Source organism: Marmota marmota, unplaced genomic scaffold, assembly GCF_001458135.2.
Source record: "Marmota marmota marmota unplaced genomic scaffold, marMar, whole genome shotgun sequence".
Lineage (NCBI taxonomy): Eukaryota > Metazoa > Chordata > Mammalia > Rodentia > Sciuridae > Marmota > Marmota marmota.
The window spans coordinates 910222-930071 of NW_026000001.1; the positions used below are offsets into that span (position 1 = coordinate 910222).

General features: G+C 47.8%; 1 protein-coding gene and 1 pseudogene across 1 annotated transcript; one reads left to right on the forward strand and one right to left on the reverse strand.

The window, feature by feature from the left end:
* Nucleotides 1-106: 106 nt before the first annotated feature.
* On the reverse strand, nt 107-5032 carry Ctsf (cathepsin F). The gene is made up of 14 exons (XM_015503167.2): nt 4705-5032; nt 4404-4502; nt 4014-4098; nt 3860-3921; nt 3673-3748; nt 2977-3090; nt 2724-2869; nt 2539-2635; nt 2379-2459; nt 1492-1611; nt 1348-1412; nt 1161-1251; nt 720-778; nt 107-641 (listed from the first exon to the last, which is right to left on the reverse strand). Exons 1-14 carry the CDS (start codon nt 4915-4917, stop codon nt 567-569), a joined length of 1383 nt encoding a protein of 460 aa, XP_015358653.1. The 5' UTR covers nt 4918-5032; the 3' UTR covers nt 107-566.
* Nucleotides 5033-14257: 9225 nt separating this feature from the next.
* LOC107156924 lies at nt 14258-14781 on the forward strand (annotated as a pseudogene).
* Nucleotides 14782-19850: the final 5069 nt, after the last annotated feature.

Here is a 19850-nt window from a genome sequence, read left to right on the forward strand (position 1 = left end):
TGAAACTGTCTTCTGGATCCCAGGCAGAACTAGCTATCCCTCCTTGACCTGCCAGGGGTCCCCCCATTCCTCCTTGCCCCAGGGACCAAGCATCCACAACACTGGGGACCAGGACATCTCTTTATTGCTGTTAGAGAAGGGATGGGTTACAAGTTTCCTGGATGTGGAAGGGGACAGTGTCCCCAAATCCAGGGAGACCAGAATATGTATAGCATCAGACAGAGGAAAACCAGGACAGGAAGCCAGAACCTGCTGAGGACAGAGCTGGATTTAAGATGAGAATATTTTCATTCTGTTCCTTACCCGAGCCCCTTGCTCCAGCTGTGGCTGCCATGAAAGCATCCTTCACTCCAGTATCCTCCCAGCTACCACAATCCAACAAAGATGCAACTGGGGAAGTTCAGGGTGGGAGGGGGATAAAGTGGGGGCTCGGTGCCCCTTGCTCACCCTGAGGTACCCAGTGCCCACCCCTCAGACAACTGTGCCTGCTGGGGAGGAGCCTGCATGTGCGGGTCAGGCTGGGAAGGGCCACTCTGGTCGGCACCAGGTCCTGCACCATGGACTCCTCAGTTCACCACCGCCGAGCTGGCCATGGTGTTCACACCACAGGCCCCAGACCCTCGATGCAAGTAATAGTAACCCTGGGGGAGAGGATGCTTGGTGAGGGTGTGCCCAGCAGAACAGGGGCTAAAGAGCAAGGGCCACACGGGCAGACTCACCTCCTCACCCCAGTCAGTGCCCCAGCTGTTCTTGATGGCCCAGAAAGGAACCTGAGAGCCTAGAGAGCAGTACAGAGCACAGGGGTCAAGGACTCAATCCTCATCCATGCCTCAAGCACTTTATTACCTTCAAATACATGCAGTGGGCCTACTGTGTGTGCGGTGCTAGGAAAAGAGCAAAAAGCAAGAAACACCAGCCTACCACTCTCATGGAGACCTGCTGCAGCTCTGAGGCACAAGAAGAGCACTTGCCACCCGCCTCCAGCATAATGTCACCCTCCCCAGCTTTCCCATCCACAGAGGGCATGGATGATCCCCTGAGGCTGTGTGGGTGACAGTGTTCCTAGGCTTTCCCCTGATTTCCCCCTCAGAGGCCTGAGATGCTGACATCCAACCCATCTGTGGCCTGGGACGGATGGATAGTCAGTCAGCGAAACTCACGGTTGCCATAGCCCACAAGCAGCACAGCGTGGTCAATGAGCCAAGGGCTGCAGAGGGGCCGGAGTGGGTGGGCGATTCCATGGCGGTAGAACTGGGGAGGGAGAATAAGGAGTAAGAGGCCAACTCTGAGGAGAAGGAGGGAGAGGTGGGCAAGAGATGGAGCAAGGGCTGTGGGGCAGGGCCTTACCTGCATGCCAAAGGCATTGATGGCTACAGAGATAGGGCCCCTCTTGGCCAGCCAGGCCGCCAGCTCTGGGAGGGGGAAGGACAGCGTCAGTGAGCACAAGGACCCTGCTCAGCAAGCCTGCGCCCCCCCCCTCCCCTCACTCACTTTGCTCATTTTGGCTCAGCTCCACTGAGTCATTGATGTAGACTCTGGCCTTCTCTTCCGAGAACCTGCAGGTCTGCATGTGGCCCCGGTAGCTGTAGTCATCCTCTGTCTCCAACCCTCCTGGGGGTGGCAGGGAGAGTGGACTCCACTTATGCTCCCAACCAGAAGTGCATCGAGCCCCGTACACACCAGATCCCACGTTCTTCACCCACCCTGGGCTACAGGCCCCCCCCCTTCCCTATAAGAACTCTCCTCATGCTAGGAGTGACACTACTGGGAGGCAGGGAGGACAGGGCAGCAGTAACCAGCAAGAAAGGTGGCAGAGACGAACTCAACTCCCAGTTCTTCCTCCTGCTGAGGGCTCGTCCTGGCCCTCCTGGGACTCCTCATCTAATTATCTTGTCCTGCTCTGAGAGTCCCCTCTAATCTGGTGTATGCCCCTGCCAGACTCCCAGACTAGTCTCTGTCCAGTCCTTTATCTTTCTGTGACTGCAGCCCAGTTCTACTGAACTGAACTGCCACTTAGGTCCACACCTCTCAGGTGTGAGGTAGGTGTCTTGCACTTGGTTTAGCAGCCTTTTAGAAACCCAGACCTCTAAGTGGCAAAACCACCAAGACCCCCTGCTTACCACAACACACCTTCACATACATTTCCCCACTTGACATTTAGGGGACTCCTACCAGGTAGGCCTGGCTCATTTTCCATATGAGGTGGCTGAGGCTCTGACAACTGATTGCCCAAGGTCTTCTGCCAATCAGGGTTGGCATTAAGACCTGAACCAAGTTTTACGTGACTCCCACACTCATGTCTCCCCCCACCCCATAAACTGACTTCTTTTTGAGGGAAAAGTAGCACTCCTGCCCCTCCTGACTCCATTAATGCATACCCAAATTCTTTATGGCCTCGTAGGCATTGGAGGGCAAGCCACCCATGCATGCTTTGTCCACCTTGTCACAGTCCAAGAGCTCTAGGAGACAGAAGGCTGGTCCGGAAGAGCCCTCTGGAAGGGCTGGGCTGGGGACAGGGAGGTGGAACGGGATGCTCACCCTGCTCTGAGAGGGAGAGCAGGGTTCCCTGGTTCAGGAACCACTGGCCCTCCACATTGCCTGTGACTGAGAAGGCCCAGCAGGAGCCACACATGCCCTGTAAGAGATGGGCAATGTCAGGGCCAGATCCCTTCCCCAGCCTCCATGCCGAGTACATGTCTCACCCTCATTTCTAGGGCTCCAACCTGGTCTTTGACTTTGGTGACGGCTCCCTTCTTCCTCCAGTCCCATTCGGGTGGGGCAGGGTCACTCACGGTCTTGGTTAATTGCATCTTCTTGATAGACTCCTCTTTTAAAAGGGGATTCAGATAGATGGTGTTGAACTCCTCCTCTGTGGGCAGCGCATGGAGGGAAAAAATATTTGAAATCAGCTCTGACTAGGCGCCTTGGGGCAGGCCCTCTTCCACGCTCCATGAAGGCTCTGGCTACCACCCCTACCTGTGAGGTCACTGAACTTGGTGACCCCATATTGAGCTGTGCCCCGGTCTAGGGCCTGGATCTTCTGTGCTCGCACCATGTTTCTGACAAAGATAGACATTCGCCACTTGGCTTCTGAAGATCAAAGAGGAGGCGAGAAGGAGCTCAGAACCCAGGCAGATCATACAAGGAAGAGTGATGGAGCTAAGGCATAGGGATTTCCCAGGGAGAAGGTGTAATCTGAATCAGGCCTGAAGCTCTTTTGGAGAAGGACAGAACCCTGGGGCAGGTGGAAGAGGTGGAGCCACACCTATCAGCAATGGAATGAAAGGTGAGATCAACTTTCAGGCCAAACTGGAGTGCTGACTTCCCAGGTGTGAGGCAGTAACTGAAACAGGGTCTCAAGAGCATCACCCAGGGGAGGCCATGGGCAAGGCTACGGTGCACCCAGAAGAGAAAATCTGGTGTCCACTGCATTCTATCCTTTTCAGAGAGAGGGAGGCCCCTGGTTTCTGACCAGGAAAATAAGATCGGAAAATGATACAGTTACTTGGGGTGACAGCCCAGTCTTGGATTAGAACTCGGGTCTAATCCAAGAGATGTATAGCTTCTTGTGTCCCCCTCCCCAACATCATGGCACAAAGTGCGGGGAAGGCCCTGATCTGACAGGGACAGGAACAACCAATATGATCAGGGATTTGGAGGCTAGGTCCTCACCCTCCTTGGTTTCATAAGTCCGGTTATAGGTGGCAACAAAATTCTTGAAAAGTGAAGTCATCTTCATGGAAAACTCCTGGAAAGGCAGAGTGTCTTTACAAGGACTTCAGCCCAACTGAAGAACCCTACTCCAGGTAAAGGGAGAAGGGGCATAAGGCGCAGCTGGCCTCAGATATGGCCTCCTCACCTGGGGTGGGAGATCCTTGCTGAACAGTGGAAAGACTGGGTTGAAAGTCTCATTTATATCATCTGGATAAGGTTGGAATATAGAGGAAATTAAGACTGAACCCTCAGTGAAGTCTGATGTGGGCTATCCCAGCCTCCCTGAGCTATCTCAGCACCTGTAACCTTGGTATCCACGGGGCCACAGTCCCGCCGCAGCAGCATGTGTCTTCCCAACTCATTCAGGATTGCAAAACTGCAGAGCTGAAGGGAGAGGGAGAAGACAGTCTGGGGACTGGGATGGGCACAAGGTTCCAGACAAGAGAAGCTGGCTCCTCAGATGAGGACCACCCCCAAGGCAATCACCCCTGCAGTGCGTGCAGGGTGAGGCACAGCCACCCCAATACCACCCTTTCCAAGCATCTTGATTTCCAGTCCTGGGAGCTTGGGCAGTGACTCAGGGCAGGGGAGCTGCTGCCTCAGATCCTTGCCTCTTGACCTGACCCATCGCTCCCAACTCTTGCTTGACTGAGCCTCGTGTCGGCAACTGTAGGAGCCCCATCACTCACCAGGGTTTTCTTGGACACAGGGAGCTGGCACACTGTGGGGTCGTTGCAGGGCGGCTCCTCCAGGGTGGCCTCCAGGGTGTACAGGGTACCCCCGCCCTCCTGGATGGAGGAGCGGATGAGGCGGGCACAACCAGCCTTCTTGGTCCCTCCTTTCGGCCCACAGCCCCACCCGTGCCACCCTGCCCGTTCCCAGTCTCCCGAGGTTCGATTCTCCACCGTCCAGGCCCCCGCCCCACGTCTAGGCCAAAGTTCCCCCATCCCTCGGACCAGGCCCGGCGCCCCGCCGCCCGCGCGTCCTCACCCGGCGGACGCGCCCGCGGACTGCCGCCAGCACCGCCCGCGACCCCGCAGCCCGGCCGCGGTTGTACATCCTGAGCGCGAAGCGGGCGGGCGCCAGCAGCTCCGGGGCCGGCGGCTCCCAGGCCTGCGCGCCCGCGGCCCGCGGCTCGGCGGGGGCAGGAGCCACGCCCGGGAGCAGCCACAGCAGCCACAGCAGCCGCAGCCAGGGCGCCATGGCGAGGGCGAAGCCGGCGGCCCGGACGCACGGACCGACGGAGGAGCAGACCAACCGACCCTGCCAGACCCAAGGACTGAGCCGCCGGCGCCTCTCCCCACCGCTCCCCAGGCTGGGGGCCAATGGGCGCCGGTCCCGGGCGCCTGCGCGCTCGCTTATTTACGAGAGGCACGTGGGCGAGGGGGGATGGTGGGGGTGGACAGGGCGAGGACGCTGGCCTGAGGATAGAAGCGACGTTTATTGCCCCTTATAATATGTTAGGCACTGTGCGCCCCAGCCCTTTATCTTCATGGCAATCCTGGGAAGTAGGTGCTGTGCCCGGTTCACAGGTGAGGACAGAGAGGCTTACAGAAAAGAAAGGTCACTCAGACGTCTGATAGAGCTGAACTTGAGCTCGGGAGTTGGCTTCACAGCCTAGGATCGCGGCTTATTCACCACTTTGAGGCCTCTCTTCACATCCTCGAAATGGCCGGTTATATCCTGGGTTGTGGCAGTGAGTCGGGCTGTCGCAGTCCTCTGAGCTTTCTGCCACCACCAAAGCAATGTGTAGGGTAGGACCATTTCTATAAGCTTCAACTGCAGTGCGGGGGTGGGGGGGGAGCTACCAAGGGGAGCGTAAAAGCAGATAAGAAACAATAGAGGGGAAAACATCTGTGTGTGTGTGTGTGTGTGTGTGTGTGTGTGTGTGGTGTTTCCCCAGAAATGAGCAATAATCAGAGATGCGTGCTATGGCAAGCCACAGGAGCCCCCCGCCCCCCCACATACACACACCACAAGAACTAAAGGTAAGGGAGGCTTTCATTACTAAAATGGAGATATTCACATAGACTGGATGGATACAGAATCCATTGGTCTTGGATTCTGGAGGCAGAAATTTTGGAGTCAGCTCATTGGTGGGGAAGCCATCTCTGGGAGCATCTGGTCTGAATTGTTGCAGTTAAAGATGCTAAACTTTGTTGCAGGAATCCATGCGTACGTGTGGGGCGTGCAAAGCAAAGGATTCTGATTTTTTTTTTTTTTTTAAATCCTAAGGGCAGTTCTTTCTATAGGTGAAGTGCGAGCTCTCCCTTCCCCCGCCTCTTTCACGCTTTCCTGGCTCTCCTGAATTTGCCTGGGTCTGACATGAGCAATTTCATCTTAGGATCAGCAGTTTTCACAGGACAGGCATACACAGATGCATTAGGTCTAGTGCTCTGTTCCCAGAGCTCAAAGTCTAGGGGACAGACAAAAGAGAAAAGGTCATTTTCCTGCTAGATGTTCCCAGTTGGACGAGGGGAAACAGGGAAGAGAGAGTTTTGGGGAAATCATAAAAGGGTGTGGGAGAGCTGTTATTGAAGATCTCATCCGAACCTGACTCTGTACAGCGAGAGAGGGTTAGAGAAACAACCGGACATTCCAGCTACTCAGAAATTAGTGCTCCTGGCTGTCAGCTGAGGTCTCAGAGGGGAGGATCTAAGGGAGCCCAGCAGATGTTCATTTCCTGCCTGCTTGTGCCCTCCTCTGGGATAAGCTTTTGGGGGCTCCCCTTGTCTCTTACAGGAGACATTCCCAGGTCCTAAAGGTAGCTTCTATTCCCAGCGGCTTACTTCACTTAGCATATAATGTTTTCCAATTCCATCCAGGTTGCTACAAATGACAGAATTTCTTCCTTTTTAAGGCTGAATAATATTCCACATTTTCTTTATTCCTTCATCCATCAATGGATAGTTAACTGTTATAAAGACTGCTTACCCACACTTGCACACACTTCATCTCCTGAAAGATCTGAAGCTGAATAAATTAAAAGCCTTCGTGGGAAACAGTCTGATGTCTGTAACTTAGCTACTGTGAATCATGGTCAATGAACACAGGCATGCAGACATGTTGAAATCCTGATTTCAGGTTTTTGGGTAAATACCCAGAAGTGGGATTGTAAAATGCCAGACACTTTTAGTTCTCAGTTTGGAAATCATTTCCTCAGGAAGGCATTCCTAAACTCACCAACCNGGTCTGAAGCTGGATAAATTAAAAGCCTTCATGGGAAAGAGTCATCTCCCCCTAGTCTGATGTCTGACACTGGAGTCACATGACAAGTGTCGGGTGGAAAAGTGGCTCATTTTCTTGCCAGAGTGATGCCGAGAATGTAATTATGATTAACAGAGTGGAGAGGAGGAAGACTTAAAGTCACAAATATATTATCTTGGGCTAGTCTCACAACCCTGCCAGAAAGAAATTATGCAACTACAGAAGAGGAAACTGAAGTCCAGAGGTATGTCAGTGTTTGGAGTCTAGGTTGAAAAGAGGCGAGCAGCAGAGATGACAGAAGGAATGGACACGGAGGACGGGGAGGCAAAGAGTAATGCATGGAAGCAGAAGAGAGTGCATTTCTAGAAAGAGGAAGTGCTGGCTGGGTTGAATGCCATCCAGAGGGCAGGTAAGATGAGGAGAGGAATTAGGTCACAGGTAGGTCATCGGAGACCTCATTAAGGGTGGTAGCCAGGCACCATGATGAACATCTGTAATCCCTGCCACTTGGGAGCCTGAGGCAGAAGGATTGCAAGTTCAAGGCCAGCCTCAGCAATTTAGCAAGATCCTATCTCAAATTTTTTTTAAAAAAAGGGTTGGGTCAGGAGTCTAGGGGTGTAGCTCTGCAATAAAGTATTTGCCTAGAATGAGCAAGGCCCTGAGTTGGATCCCCAGCACTACAAAAAAAGCATGGTGAGGGGGTTGCTGGGTATATAGTTCAGTGGTAGAGCACCCCTGATTCAATCCCCAGTTTTTCAAGCTGACCTCTGCAAACCTCCCCCCCCACCCCCACACCCCCAGGTATAGGCAGAAAGTGACATTGAAAGCTGGAGGATAAACAGGAGCCATTCCTTCAAGCACACTCAAAGGACTATGTAAATCAGTCACCCAGTCACTGGAGTAGCAGGGGGTAGTGGGAGGTAGTTGACAGTGCATGGTCCTGGCTTCTGCTTCAGTTTTTTCTCGGTAAGGACCTTAGAATATGCTGGTGAATCTTTGTGTCAGAAAAGTATACCCTTGGACATCAATTTTTATATAGGGATTGAGTGCCCAGATCTGTTGGTGGAACATGAGATTCAAACACAGATGGGCAGTTTATTATTAATTTATTTTCTATTAGAACACATCTCCAAAATATTTGGGATAGTTTGCGAAATTTGGAGTACTTCTTTTAAGACCTGAAATTGCAGTGAAATGGTAGTTGCTTGCTGCTCATCATTAGGTTTCAGGGCAAGGGGTTGACTTCACCCTCTTTTGCCACAAGGGTTCAAGAAAGTTTTGCCTCATTTACATAGGGTAATTGCTGTGTGTGAATGAAAATGGTTAGAGCCAGGCATAGTGGCACATTCCTGTAATCTCAGTGACACAGGAGGCTGAAGCAGAAGGATTGCGAGTTCAAGGCCAGCCTGGGCAACTTAATGAGACCCTCTCTGTAAATCAAATAATAAAAATGAAAAGGACTGTGGATATAGCTCAGTGCTAAGGTGCCTCTGGGTTCAATACCTAGAACAGAAGAAAGAAAAGAAAAGAAAGAGGCAGGGTAGTGGGTGGGCCAGTACCCAGATGGTGGCCAGACAGAATTAGCCAGAACAAGAAAGGGTGAACTGCAGGGCCTTCATTTCTGGGAATGTTCATCTGATTCATGTGAGTGGCAGTTTATGATTGATGGTCTGAATTCATTCCAGACCCATCTGTGTGTGTGCCTCCTGTCCTTCAAGAAAGGTCAACAACATATAAAAAATTTACCCAGTAAGTGAGCTACTTTAGGTTTCTAAGCCTTTGCTTCCTCGGATAATAAATCTTTTTCTAGGACTGGGACATGGGAGGAAATAAGGAGAGATTCAAAGAGGGCAAAATCATAGACTTTGGAGTCACACTGACCAACCTGGGTTCTAATTCTGGTTTTGCCACTTCAAGTTGGCTGTGTGAGCATGAACAAGTTACTCTGCTTTTTCGGACCTTTGTTTTGTTTTGCAGTGCTGGGGCTCAAACCCAGGCCTTCACCCATGTGAAACACTTGTTCCACCACTGAGCTCCACCCTCAGTCCTCCCTTTGGGCCTTTTTGAAGAAATAGAAATAGGAAGAGGAGGGCTAGGGTTGTGGTTCAGCGATAGAGCGCTCGCCTAGCACATGCAAGGCCCTGGGTTCCATCCTCAGCATCACACAAAAATAAATAAATTAAATAAAGGTATTGTGTCCAACTACAACTAAAAAATAAATATTAAAAAACTAAGAAGAGGGTAGACATGTATCTCATTTATCATGTCAGTTCTAACCTTCTAGGAAGAAAAAGCACTTGTAAAGGAAGACCTGGATGCAGAAGCCCAGGTCATGGGAGACCTGTAGGAGGTGAGGGCCCAGAAAGCAGAGCTTGGGAAGCTATACTTTGACACACACCACAGGTCTTTTCTTTCTTTCTTTCTTTCTTTCTTTCTTTCTTTCTTTCTTTCTTTCTTTCTTTCTCTCTCTCTCTCTCTCTCTCTCTCTCTCTCTCTCTCTCTCTCTTTCTTTCTTTCTTTCTTTTCAGTGCTGGGAGTCAAATCCAAGACCTTGTACACACTAGGCAAACAAACTACCAGTGAGCCACATCCCCAGCCTCAAACTAGAGGTCTTAAAGGGAGATTCCTGTCCCTGGAAATTTGGATTTGGCAATGGATACAGGCATTTGGGGTGATCACTCTGATCAGGCTCTGATCTTCAGGACGTGGAGCCTGGGATGCTAGATAGTTTGGGACAGTCCCACATAAAAGAATTATTCCAAATCCTGCAGGACCTTCTAATGCCCCACTGATTGTTAACATAAATGGAAAACCTGTTTATAATTATCTGAGCTGAAAACCCTTACTCTGTTATGTAAGTGAAAACATGATATTATGAACACAGTTTTAGTAAACACTGAATTCTCCAGGAATGCTACTAAAGTGTCAACCAAGGGCAAAATTTTCCCTGCATGACTTCAGGTGTTTATGAACGGTTCGTCACCATTCCAGAAGAAGAAGAAGAAGAAGACACCATTCCATGGTGTCTCTGAAGGCACCATGTCCCTATCAGCCTGGACTTAGAGCAATTCCTCTTTGCAGTGATCACTCGTGTGATCTGATGGAGCACATGCATGCAGAAATGCAGATTTCTCTAGTATAAATTCCTTTCATTTTTCCTTGATTTTTAAAATTATGAAGGAGGGCTGGGTTTGTGGCTCAGTGGTTGAGCACTTTCTTAGCACATAGGTTCGATCCTCAGCCCACATAAAATAAATAAATAAACAAGTTGACATAATTTCATGTTTAAATAAAAATAAAAGTAAATAAAATTATTTTTTTATTTTTCATCTGACAAGTATTGTCCATGTGCATCCAACCCATCAGGCACAACCTAGATGCTGGGAAAGTAAAAAGGGAATTGTCAAATATTTGTAGTCCCCGGCTGGGGTTGTAGCTCAGTGGTAGAGCGCTTGCCTAGCAAGCATGAGGTACTGGGTTCAATCCTCAACACCACATAAAAAAATAAATAAATAAAAATAAAGATTGTTTCCATCTGCAACTAAAAAAAAAAATTTTTTTTAAACACAAATATTTGTAGTTCCAAGGGCATATTGGATCTGATATAGTTGTGATCCACTGGGACCCCTGACCCCACTATATGACCTGGGATACATCTTCTCATCTCTCTGAGCCTCAGTTTCTTGTAGGGATTTGTGAAGATCATCTGAGATCATGCCAATGCAATGTATGCTCCCTGAATGGCAGCTGTCAACCCTGTTGCTGCGATAGCTGACTTCTTTATGGCACAGGTACAACAAGATCTTTTATTTTTCTTAACTAGTTCTTTAAACCCCATCTCCTAGCTACTATATTTTTATTTTGAGGATCCCTCTTTTCCCTCTTACCTCTAAGTTTTCCAGAATCGGCAGTGATTTTTTATTTAGTTTGAACTTTTCCTCTCCAGTCAGGGCAACTAGTCTGGGAGTCCACTGCTGTTATACTTCTAACTGACACGCGGAGGCAATGTTGAGTTTGAGTTTGATCCTGCACCTTCCTGCATGTTAGGAGCCCTGGAAGAGAAGAGTAGGTAGGTATCAATGGATGAAAATCACATAAGTTCCTTATGTGCAGATAAAAAGTAAAAACGGGTCAGGCCTCTGAGTTTCATACTTGACATCAGCTCCTAGATCTCAAAATTAGCCAGAGGCACATGTTTTCATCCCCACCCCACCTCAAGAGTCTCCCAACCCTGCATTCTGCACCACTATCGCCTCAGCCTTCAGTCCAGAGATCTGGAATTGTCCTTGATTTCCCCCCCTACCCTTATGCCTCCCATCTGGCTCATCTTCAAATGCTCAGGATCCCATCTTCCAGTGTCTTCCAAATCCACCACTTCTCTCCTTTCCTATGGCCACTGCTCACGGCCAAGCCATCCTCTCCTGCCTCCAGCAGTCTGTGCTCCACACAGCAGCTCAAGGAACTGCCTCAAAGGTAATCGGGCCCAGGTGTGGGCTGTGATGGCCAACCAGATCCCCCATTAGGAAATGGACAGTAACACCCAGTGAGCGTGCTCCCTGCAGTGGTTTGCCTAGGCTGAAGAGCTACGCCCCCTTCCCCAGGTGGCTGCATGCATCTAATCTGAGAGGCCATCCCAGCTTCTGTCCACATCCTTCCAGGATCAGGGGAGGTGTCCTTTGAGATTCTTTGGCACCTCAACCCTGCCCCCAGCCTTGCTTCCTTCTCTTCTCTTCCTCAGGTGTAGATCCTGAGAGCCCTTCCCAATAGGCTCGCTCTCCCCAACAGACTTGCCTGCTAATGTTCCATCTCAGAGTCTGTTTCCTAGGGATCCCAATACAGGTCAGATCACAGCCCTCCCTGCACTTAGAATAAAATGCACACTCAGTCACACTGTGGCCTGGAAGGGTGGGCATGATCTGGACTCTGCCTTCCTGTCTGAACTCATCTCATGCTTTTCTCACTGGCCCTCTTATTCCCCCACCACAGTGACTTGCCTTCTCTCTGCACTCTAAGTGCTTTTCTATCTCAGGGCATTGGCACTGCCTGTTTCCCAAAGAGATTTTTTTCTGCTTTGTAAGACTCAGGGTCCTTCTTAAACACTTAACTCAGCCTGAATGTCATGGGACCCTTCTTCTAAAGATGATCTTTCTCCCTAGCTCAGAATATTTTATATATTTCAGCACTTATCACACCCCATCCTTATTTGTCTTATTTACCACTATCCTGTAAATGTCTGAGAACAGGGGTTTGATTGTTGTTTTTTTGTTGGTTGGTTGGTTTTGGTGGTACCGAGGATTGAACCCAGGTCTCCACCACTGAGCTACATCTACAGCCTTTTTTAAATTTTACTTTTGAGATAAGGTCTTATTAAGTTGATGAGGCTGTCCTCAAACTTGCCATCATTCATTCCTGCCTCAGGCTCCTGAGTAGCTGGGATTACGGGTTTGCACCACTGTGCTGGACCTGATCCTCCTCTGTTGCTATCTCCAATATAGGAACGTTGCCTATAGATTTGTTTGGGGCTGGGGATGTGGCTCAAGCGGTAGCGCGCTCGCCTGGCATGCGTGTGGCCCGGGTTCGATCCTCAGCACCACATACAAACAAAGATGTTGTGTCCGCCGAAAACTACAAAATAAATATTAAAAAAAAAAAAAAGGAACGTTGCCTGACCCTCAGGACCATTTTATCCATCAGCGAGCACAACCTCTGGGCTTTCTAGGGGATGTGAAAATATCGAAGACTGTTGGGAGCTGCCACATAGGAACCGAGCGCCCCTTAGCCTTGAGTGATGAGAATGTGGAGATGTGTCAGAAGCCAGCTGTGGGCTGTGTGTGTCTGAACTATGGGCACTGAGTGCACAAAGTGGACTGAACCGACTTTGCCCCTCTGTTTGGGCGGGCCTCACCCTGGTCTTTTTGCTTGCTCTGCTACGATCCCCACAGAGCTCATGAGATGGACAAGGCCTCCCCAGATGCCAGTCAACCCGCTGACAGCAGACATCACAAAGCTAGATTCAACCCCTTGCCTCATTTGAATGGCTTCTTCCCTATAAAAGGGTTCAGCACGCGCTCTCTCACGTTCTCTTTCCATAGACCCCTAGGGTCAGAGGAGCTGTCACAGGACCCAGAGAAAAAGGTATCTCTGTCTCTTGTGTGATTATTTCGTGTAGCCCAGTTCACCTGGAGTGACCCTGAGTGTTTTAGTCATGGAACACCACAGAAGACTGTGGAAAAAACTCTATTGACTTAAAAAAAAAAAAAGTCCGAGTGTGATGGAACATGCCTGAAATCCCAGTGACTCCAGAGACTGAGTCAGGAGGATCGCAAGTTCAAAGCCAGCCTCAGCAATTTAGCAAGACCCTGTCTCAAAATTTAAAAATTTAAAAATGGCTGTGGAAGAGGCCAGTAGGGGGTTGAGGTGGAAGAATGACTGATACCAGATACAGGGGTTTGGGGTAGTGATGAAAATGTTCTGAAATTACATAGTAGTGATGTTCATACAACTCTGATTATATGAAGTACCACTGAATTGTTTTTTTTTTTTAAAGGGGGGCATGGGGCTGGGGTTGTGGCTCAGTGGCAGAGAGCTCACCTAGCATGTGCAGGGCCCTGGGTTAGATCCTCAGCACCATATAAAAATAAAATAAAGGTATTGTGTCCAACTACAACTCAAAAATAAAATAAAATAAAATTTGTTAAAAAGGGGGAGCAAATTTTATTGTATGTGAATTATATGTCGATAAAACTTATTTTAAAAATAAATAAATAAAAATGGCTGGGGATGTGGCTCAGTAGTTAAGTGTACTGGGTTTAGTCCCTGGTACCAAAAAAAAAAAAAAAAAGTTTTAAATTGCTATGAATTCAGTTGAGCATCTCCTGAATAAATTTGTGATTATTCAATTTAATATTGATAAATATTTTGGTACAACCAAAAAGAATTTGTAAATCAGAATTTTTAAATCCAAGATAGATAATCACTTTAAACATTTTAACAAGCTATACATGGCGGAATATACCAGTAATCCCAATTATTCTGGAGGCTGAGGTAAGAAGATCACAAGTTCAAGGCCATCCTGGGCAACTTAGTGAGATCCTACCTCAAAAGAGAAAAACTTTAAGGGCTGGGAATATAGCTCAGTAGTAGAGCATTTGCCTCCCCAGTTCCAAACACACACACATGCACACACACACAAACTGTAGCAAATCGAAATTTAAATGAGTTACATGAAGTCAGATGATTTCTAAAACAAACATAAAATTCCTTGAAAAAGAACTGTGCTCAGCGTCTCCTCCCACTGAGGAGGTCCAGTGTTCTGTAGTGATCTGTTAAAAAATGGTTCATTACTCTCTTGACCTGGAAAACTCTAAAAAATTATGCAAATCAAGAGGTTCAAGTCTTTGTGTTCACTTTAAGAACACCGGTGAAACTGAACAGGCCATCAACGGTATGCATATTAAAAAAGCCACCAGGTATCTGAAAGATGTCATTTTAAAGAAACTATGTGTGCCATTCTGGTGTTACAGTGGTGGAATTGGGAGGTATGCCCAGGCCAAACAGTGCCCAAAAAGAGTACTGAATTTTTGCTGCCCATGCTTTAAATGCACGGAGTAATGCTGAACTTAAGGGTTTAGATATAGATTCTCTGGTCATCACCCAGGTAAACAAAGCACCCAAGATGCACCCTCATACTTACAGAGCTCACATTCGGATTGATACTCATGCATGAGCTCCCCCTGCCACATTGAGATGATCCTCACAGAAAAGGAACAAATTGTTCCTAAGCCAGAAGAGAAGGTTGCACAGAGTAAAAAGATATCCCAGAAGAAACCAAAGAAACAAAAATTTATGGCAAGGAAATAAATTCAGCTAAAACAAATGCAAATAAAAGTTAAAAACATTCCTTGCAAAAATATTACAGTTGAATCCTACTATTATGTATAATTATTGTGCACTAAAGAAAAATGTTTAAATATTATAGTAACATGTTACTTAATGTGAGATGAAGATGACTTTGATTAGATATAAGATTGGAGCCCTCAAAAGTTTGGGAGACTAAGGCTAACAAGTTGAGACAATTAGCCCTTCCCTTCTGAAATTGGCAGGTATGCTCCAGGGACCTTAACTCATGGCTTGCTAGCTACTAAAAAGGTGCTATGTGCTTTTTTTCTTTTTTCTTTCTTTCTTTTTTTTATGTAGTTGTAGATGAACAACATGCCTTTATTTGTTTCATTTTTATGTGGTGCTAAGGAGCGAACCCAGGCCTCACACATGCTAGGCAACTGCTCTGCCACTAAGCTACAGCTTCAGCCCCATGCTATCTGCTTTTCCCATTTAACTCATGGCTTGCTCCCCATTGAGAGCATGATATGGAGCTGGGTGTAGCCCAGTGATAGGGCACTTTCCTAGCATGCATGAGACCCCCAGTTCAATCCCCAGTTCTAAAAACATAAATGATAAATATGATATGTGCCCTTCCCTAGCGTCTCACTCACTCTCAAACCATCTTATTAGCCTTAGAAGCCAGGTGCATCTTTAAAGCCAAGAGCTCTTTCCTTGGCTCTCCAAGGACAAATAACATGAAGGATAACACTGTTGCAGAGGAACCAAAGCAGTAAATAATTCCCAGGATCCTTGGCTCACTACTCAAATGATTTACATTTTTTTTCCAGTCCCTTGTGTTCTCTTAATAGTTGCCACTCATTCTCATCATGAGGCAGAGATTATACAGAGAGACATAATATTGGGCTCCAGGCTTCCCACCCCTGACTCAAGGCTGAAGTGCTTGCACAGGCCTTGCAAAGAAAACACCGTAGGAAATGTGCCCCAAACCAATTAAAATTCCTAGATTCTAGTCCAACCCTGCAATCCTTACATAGAAGGAAAACCTAGCTCCATTTTTTTGTCCAGAGAGCCAGCTTGACATTCTCAGCCAATTCTGCGTTTTCCTTTTGCTCAAACAAGAAGTCTCAAGGATCTGTTCCTGTTGCAGCTGTACCTTTATCTGATTCTTCTGATGGAGAACTTGAGAACCCACCCAGGAGGTAACAAAGGTTAAAAAATGGTCATGCCTGGCCCTTTGTTGGCTCCCCTTATATTATTGGATGAATGGATGCCTGGATGGATGGATGGATAGCTGGATGCATGGATGGATGGATTGATGGATGCAAGGGCAGATGCATGGATGTATGTATGCATGGATGGAAACATGGATTCATACCTGAATGGATAGATTCCTGGATGAATGGGTAAGTAGGTGTGTAGATGAATGGATGGAATGGAGATTCTGGAACCCAGGCCTTGAGCCCAGATTTCTTTCTTGGAGTGAATTTGTCTCAGGGGCTCTTGCTTAAAGTTGGTGGATAGTTCTGCTCCACCTCCAGATCTTCCTCCTTAATCATTAGATCCCTACTCCCATCCCCAAAGATTCCAGGCCCTCACACATAAAACTGAGCCACATCCCCACTGCTTTGTGTGCCAAGATCTCAGGTCACAGCAATTTAGAAGAAGAGTCTTGTTACATTCTAATCCCAGAATGACCTCCAATTTACCTCACCTTTGCATAACTCAGAGGAGTTATTTGAGAACAGCAGCAATGCCGCAGTCTGGCTGGGCACAAAATCACGAGCCACTCACAGCTTTGTAGATTCAAACAGCAATTCTTTATTCCCGAACTCACACCGGCACTCTACAAACACGTTCTGGGGGAATTCACGTTCTGGGCCCCAATCACGTTCTGGGCAAAATCCCAAATACTCTCTGAATCCCACGAGAACTCAACGGGAACTCAAGGAGCAGGCGTGCCTGAGGCAGCAGGATACGCCCTATTCCCAGCAGGGTACACCTTAAACCTGGAACCGCCCTAAACCCGGATTGTCCTAAACCGGGACCGCCCTAAACCCGGATCCGCCCTGGTCCTTGAGCAAGGTCACCTTACATGCAATGACACTGCAAATGACCTGGGTCATGCCATGCGTCATTCTTACTTAGCAATGGCCCTCAGCACAGCAATAATAATGCATAGCCAGGATTTACACCGTGCTTAATGCTAAACTTTTATCAGAACTTGTCTTTTAATTTAAAAAGTTCATCTCAGATTATCTGAAATGTTCAGTCATAGAAATAGGCAGGGCTGACCTCTTTCTCCCTCAGTGGAGCCCTTTTTAAATCTCTGCCTTAGCAAGTTGTCCTTTGTGGGGTGGGGGATATGGCAATTTAAAACTTGAAATTAGACCCCAGTCTGGACTGGTACTACCATTTGTGGGGCAGGGGCAGAGAGCAGGTGTGGAAGTCTTTGGTGCATGAGTCTCAGTTTGTCCAAGGAAGCCCAACATTCTCTAACAGGAACCAGCCACAGGCCAGGTGGTGAGCCTCCAGAGCTGGGATGGGGTGGGACAGGGTGGCACATGGGCCCTTCCTTGGCAGGGGATGTGAACCATGAGCGATGATAATTGGAGAGTGAGCAGCTGGCAAGGCCTCCTTACCTCCTCATCTGCTGGGCGTAAGCCCAGAGTGTCCCCATCCTTGGCAGGTGTCTCACTACAACTAAGTAGATCTCCAAAGTGAGCTGATTCTTTCCTTTCACTTGAGCTCTTTAGTTGCCAAAGCTTACTTCCTGGTGACCTGTATGACTGAGAGATTAAGTAAATTGCCCGGTTCACATCTAACTCCAAAGGCCTTTGTCCTTTCCTCTACCCCCTGCTATCCACACTTAAACCCAGGAGAGTCCCCACTCTCAGTGCCGCATCTCCTCAGCTATAGGACAGGGGTTCATTGTCCTTAAGTAGGTTGTTGAGAAGAATAAAGCAGTCAATGGCAGAAAAGTCCTCAGAGCAAGACCTGGCATGTATTTGAAGGGTTTCCTTTAAAATATGAGCTGTTGCTAGCCTAAGCAACAGCGAGTCACTAAGCAACTCAGTGAGACCCTGTCTCTAAATAAAATACAAAATAGGGCTGGGGATGTGGTTTAGTCGTTGAATGCTCCTGAATTCAATCCCCAGTACCAAAAGCAACAACAGCAACAAAAACAACTCATGTGATCATTTTCATTTTGTTACTGGGCACAGAACCCGGACAGGTCAGGGGACACCAGTGTCAAAAAGGACCTTTTAGTGTTTTGTTCTCCCCACAGAAAGACACAGGCTCTTACCCAGTATATACTACTTATTTTTTTTATGTAACAGCTTTTTTATTATTATACCAGGGATTGAACCCAGGGTCACTGAACCACATCACCAGCCCTGTTTGTATTCTATTTAGAGACAGGGTCTCACTGAGTTGCTTAGAGCCTCGCTTTTTGCTGAGGCTGGCTTTGAACTCACAATCCTCCTGCCTCAGCCTCCCAAGACCTGGGATTACAGGCTTGTGCCACTGTGCCTGGCTGAATTGTCAGTTTTAATAGTAAGATTAATGTATTCTAGATACAATTCCTTTATCAGATATATGATTCACAAGCATATTCTCCCATTCTGTGATGTCTTTTACTTTCTAGTTAGTGATATCCATGGAAGTACAAGTTTTAAAATTTGATCTATCACTAAAGCAAATCTCTCTGTTTCTCTGAGGATTCTTTATCTGTAAAGCAAGCAGCATCAGCATGGTACCTTGCAGGTATGGAATAAAATTGTAATACATGAGGCAGATAACATTCAGAATACAGGCCTGGTCTGGCCGGCTGGAACCTGTTCCCTGCTGAGCCCCTTGAGGGAGGACGGAGGTAGTATGTCTCAGCTTTGGGGTACCAGGGGATTCCCCAGGCCTTCCATGCCACTCTCCTTCTTACTTTCACTGTGGTCTCTATCTGAATTGCTCCTTGGAAGCACAGACTTATTGGCTGTACCGACTGCTATAGCCTCATTGCCTGGCACAGTGCCAGATCCATAGACAGCACCCATACACTACATGCTGAATGGGGCTGAGCCTGTAGCTCCGTGTTGGGCATCTTCCTAGTGTGCCTGGGGGCCCTGCATTTCAGCCCAGCAACATATAAACACGCAATGAATGAAAAGTAGGTGGAATTTCTCACTCATGGTCACACAAAGAATGTGAAAGCTGGGACTTCCAGCTCCCTGGCCAGGATACACTTCCCTAATGTCTTACTCAGTGATGCTAGGTGAATTTTCTATTTAGTGACTAATGGCTTTTTTTTTTTTTTTTTTAAAAAGGTTAGCTTTGGTTAAAATGGTAAGCAGATCATTCGGATACATATTTTAGGCCCCAGATGGATACTTTTGCTCTGTCAGCAAGTGTCCAACAACTCCAGCTCAGCCTTCTGGAATCCAGACTCCACTTGGGCACCACCTCCTCCAGGAAGCTCTCCCTTACCCTCTTCCCTGGTCGCCCAGGCCTGTTGAAGGTCTGTTTATGGGCTCCCACTACACCCCTCACTTAACACATTACTGAAATTATCTTCCTCACTAAACTTAAACTGCTTAGTAACACGGGCTGAGTGTCTGTTTTCTCTGGTCCCTTCTCCCCTGTGCCCATACATGTCACTCTGGAGTGGCATGAATGTACTCTGAACCCGAAAGAATAATTATGTGAGCCTCGAGTCTGATTTCATCCACGTGCAACGCTAATGACAAGTAAAAATTTGATCATACTCAGTTTCTTCTGGGGGCTTCAACTGAGATGACTTGTTTTACATATTTTAGGCTAAGAAACACTACAGAGATGAAGAAGGTGGACCTAGAGCCAGACCATCTTGGGTCTGAATCTAGATTGCCACATTCCAAGTTGGGTGGGCAATTTACAGAACCACTCTGTGCCTTGGTTTCCTCATCTGGACTTTGAAATTTTTTAATTTTTTTTGTAGCTGCAGATGGACAGCATGCCTTTATTTTATTTGTTAATTTTTATGTGGTGCTGAGGATTGAACCCAGTGACTCGTGCATGCAAGGCAAGCACTCTGCCACTGAGCTACAGCCCCAGCC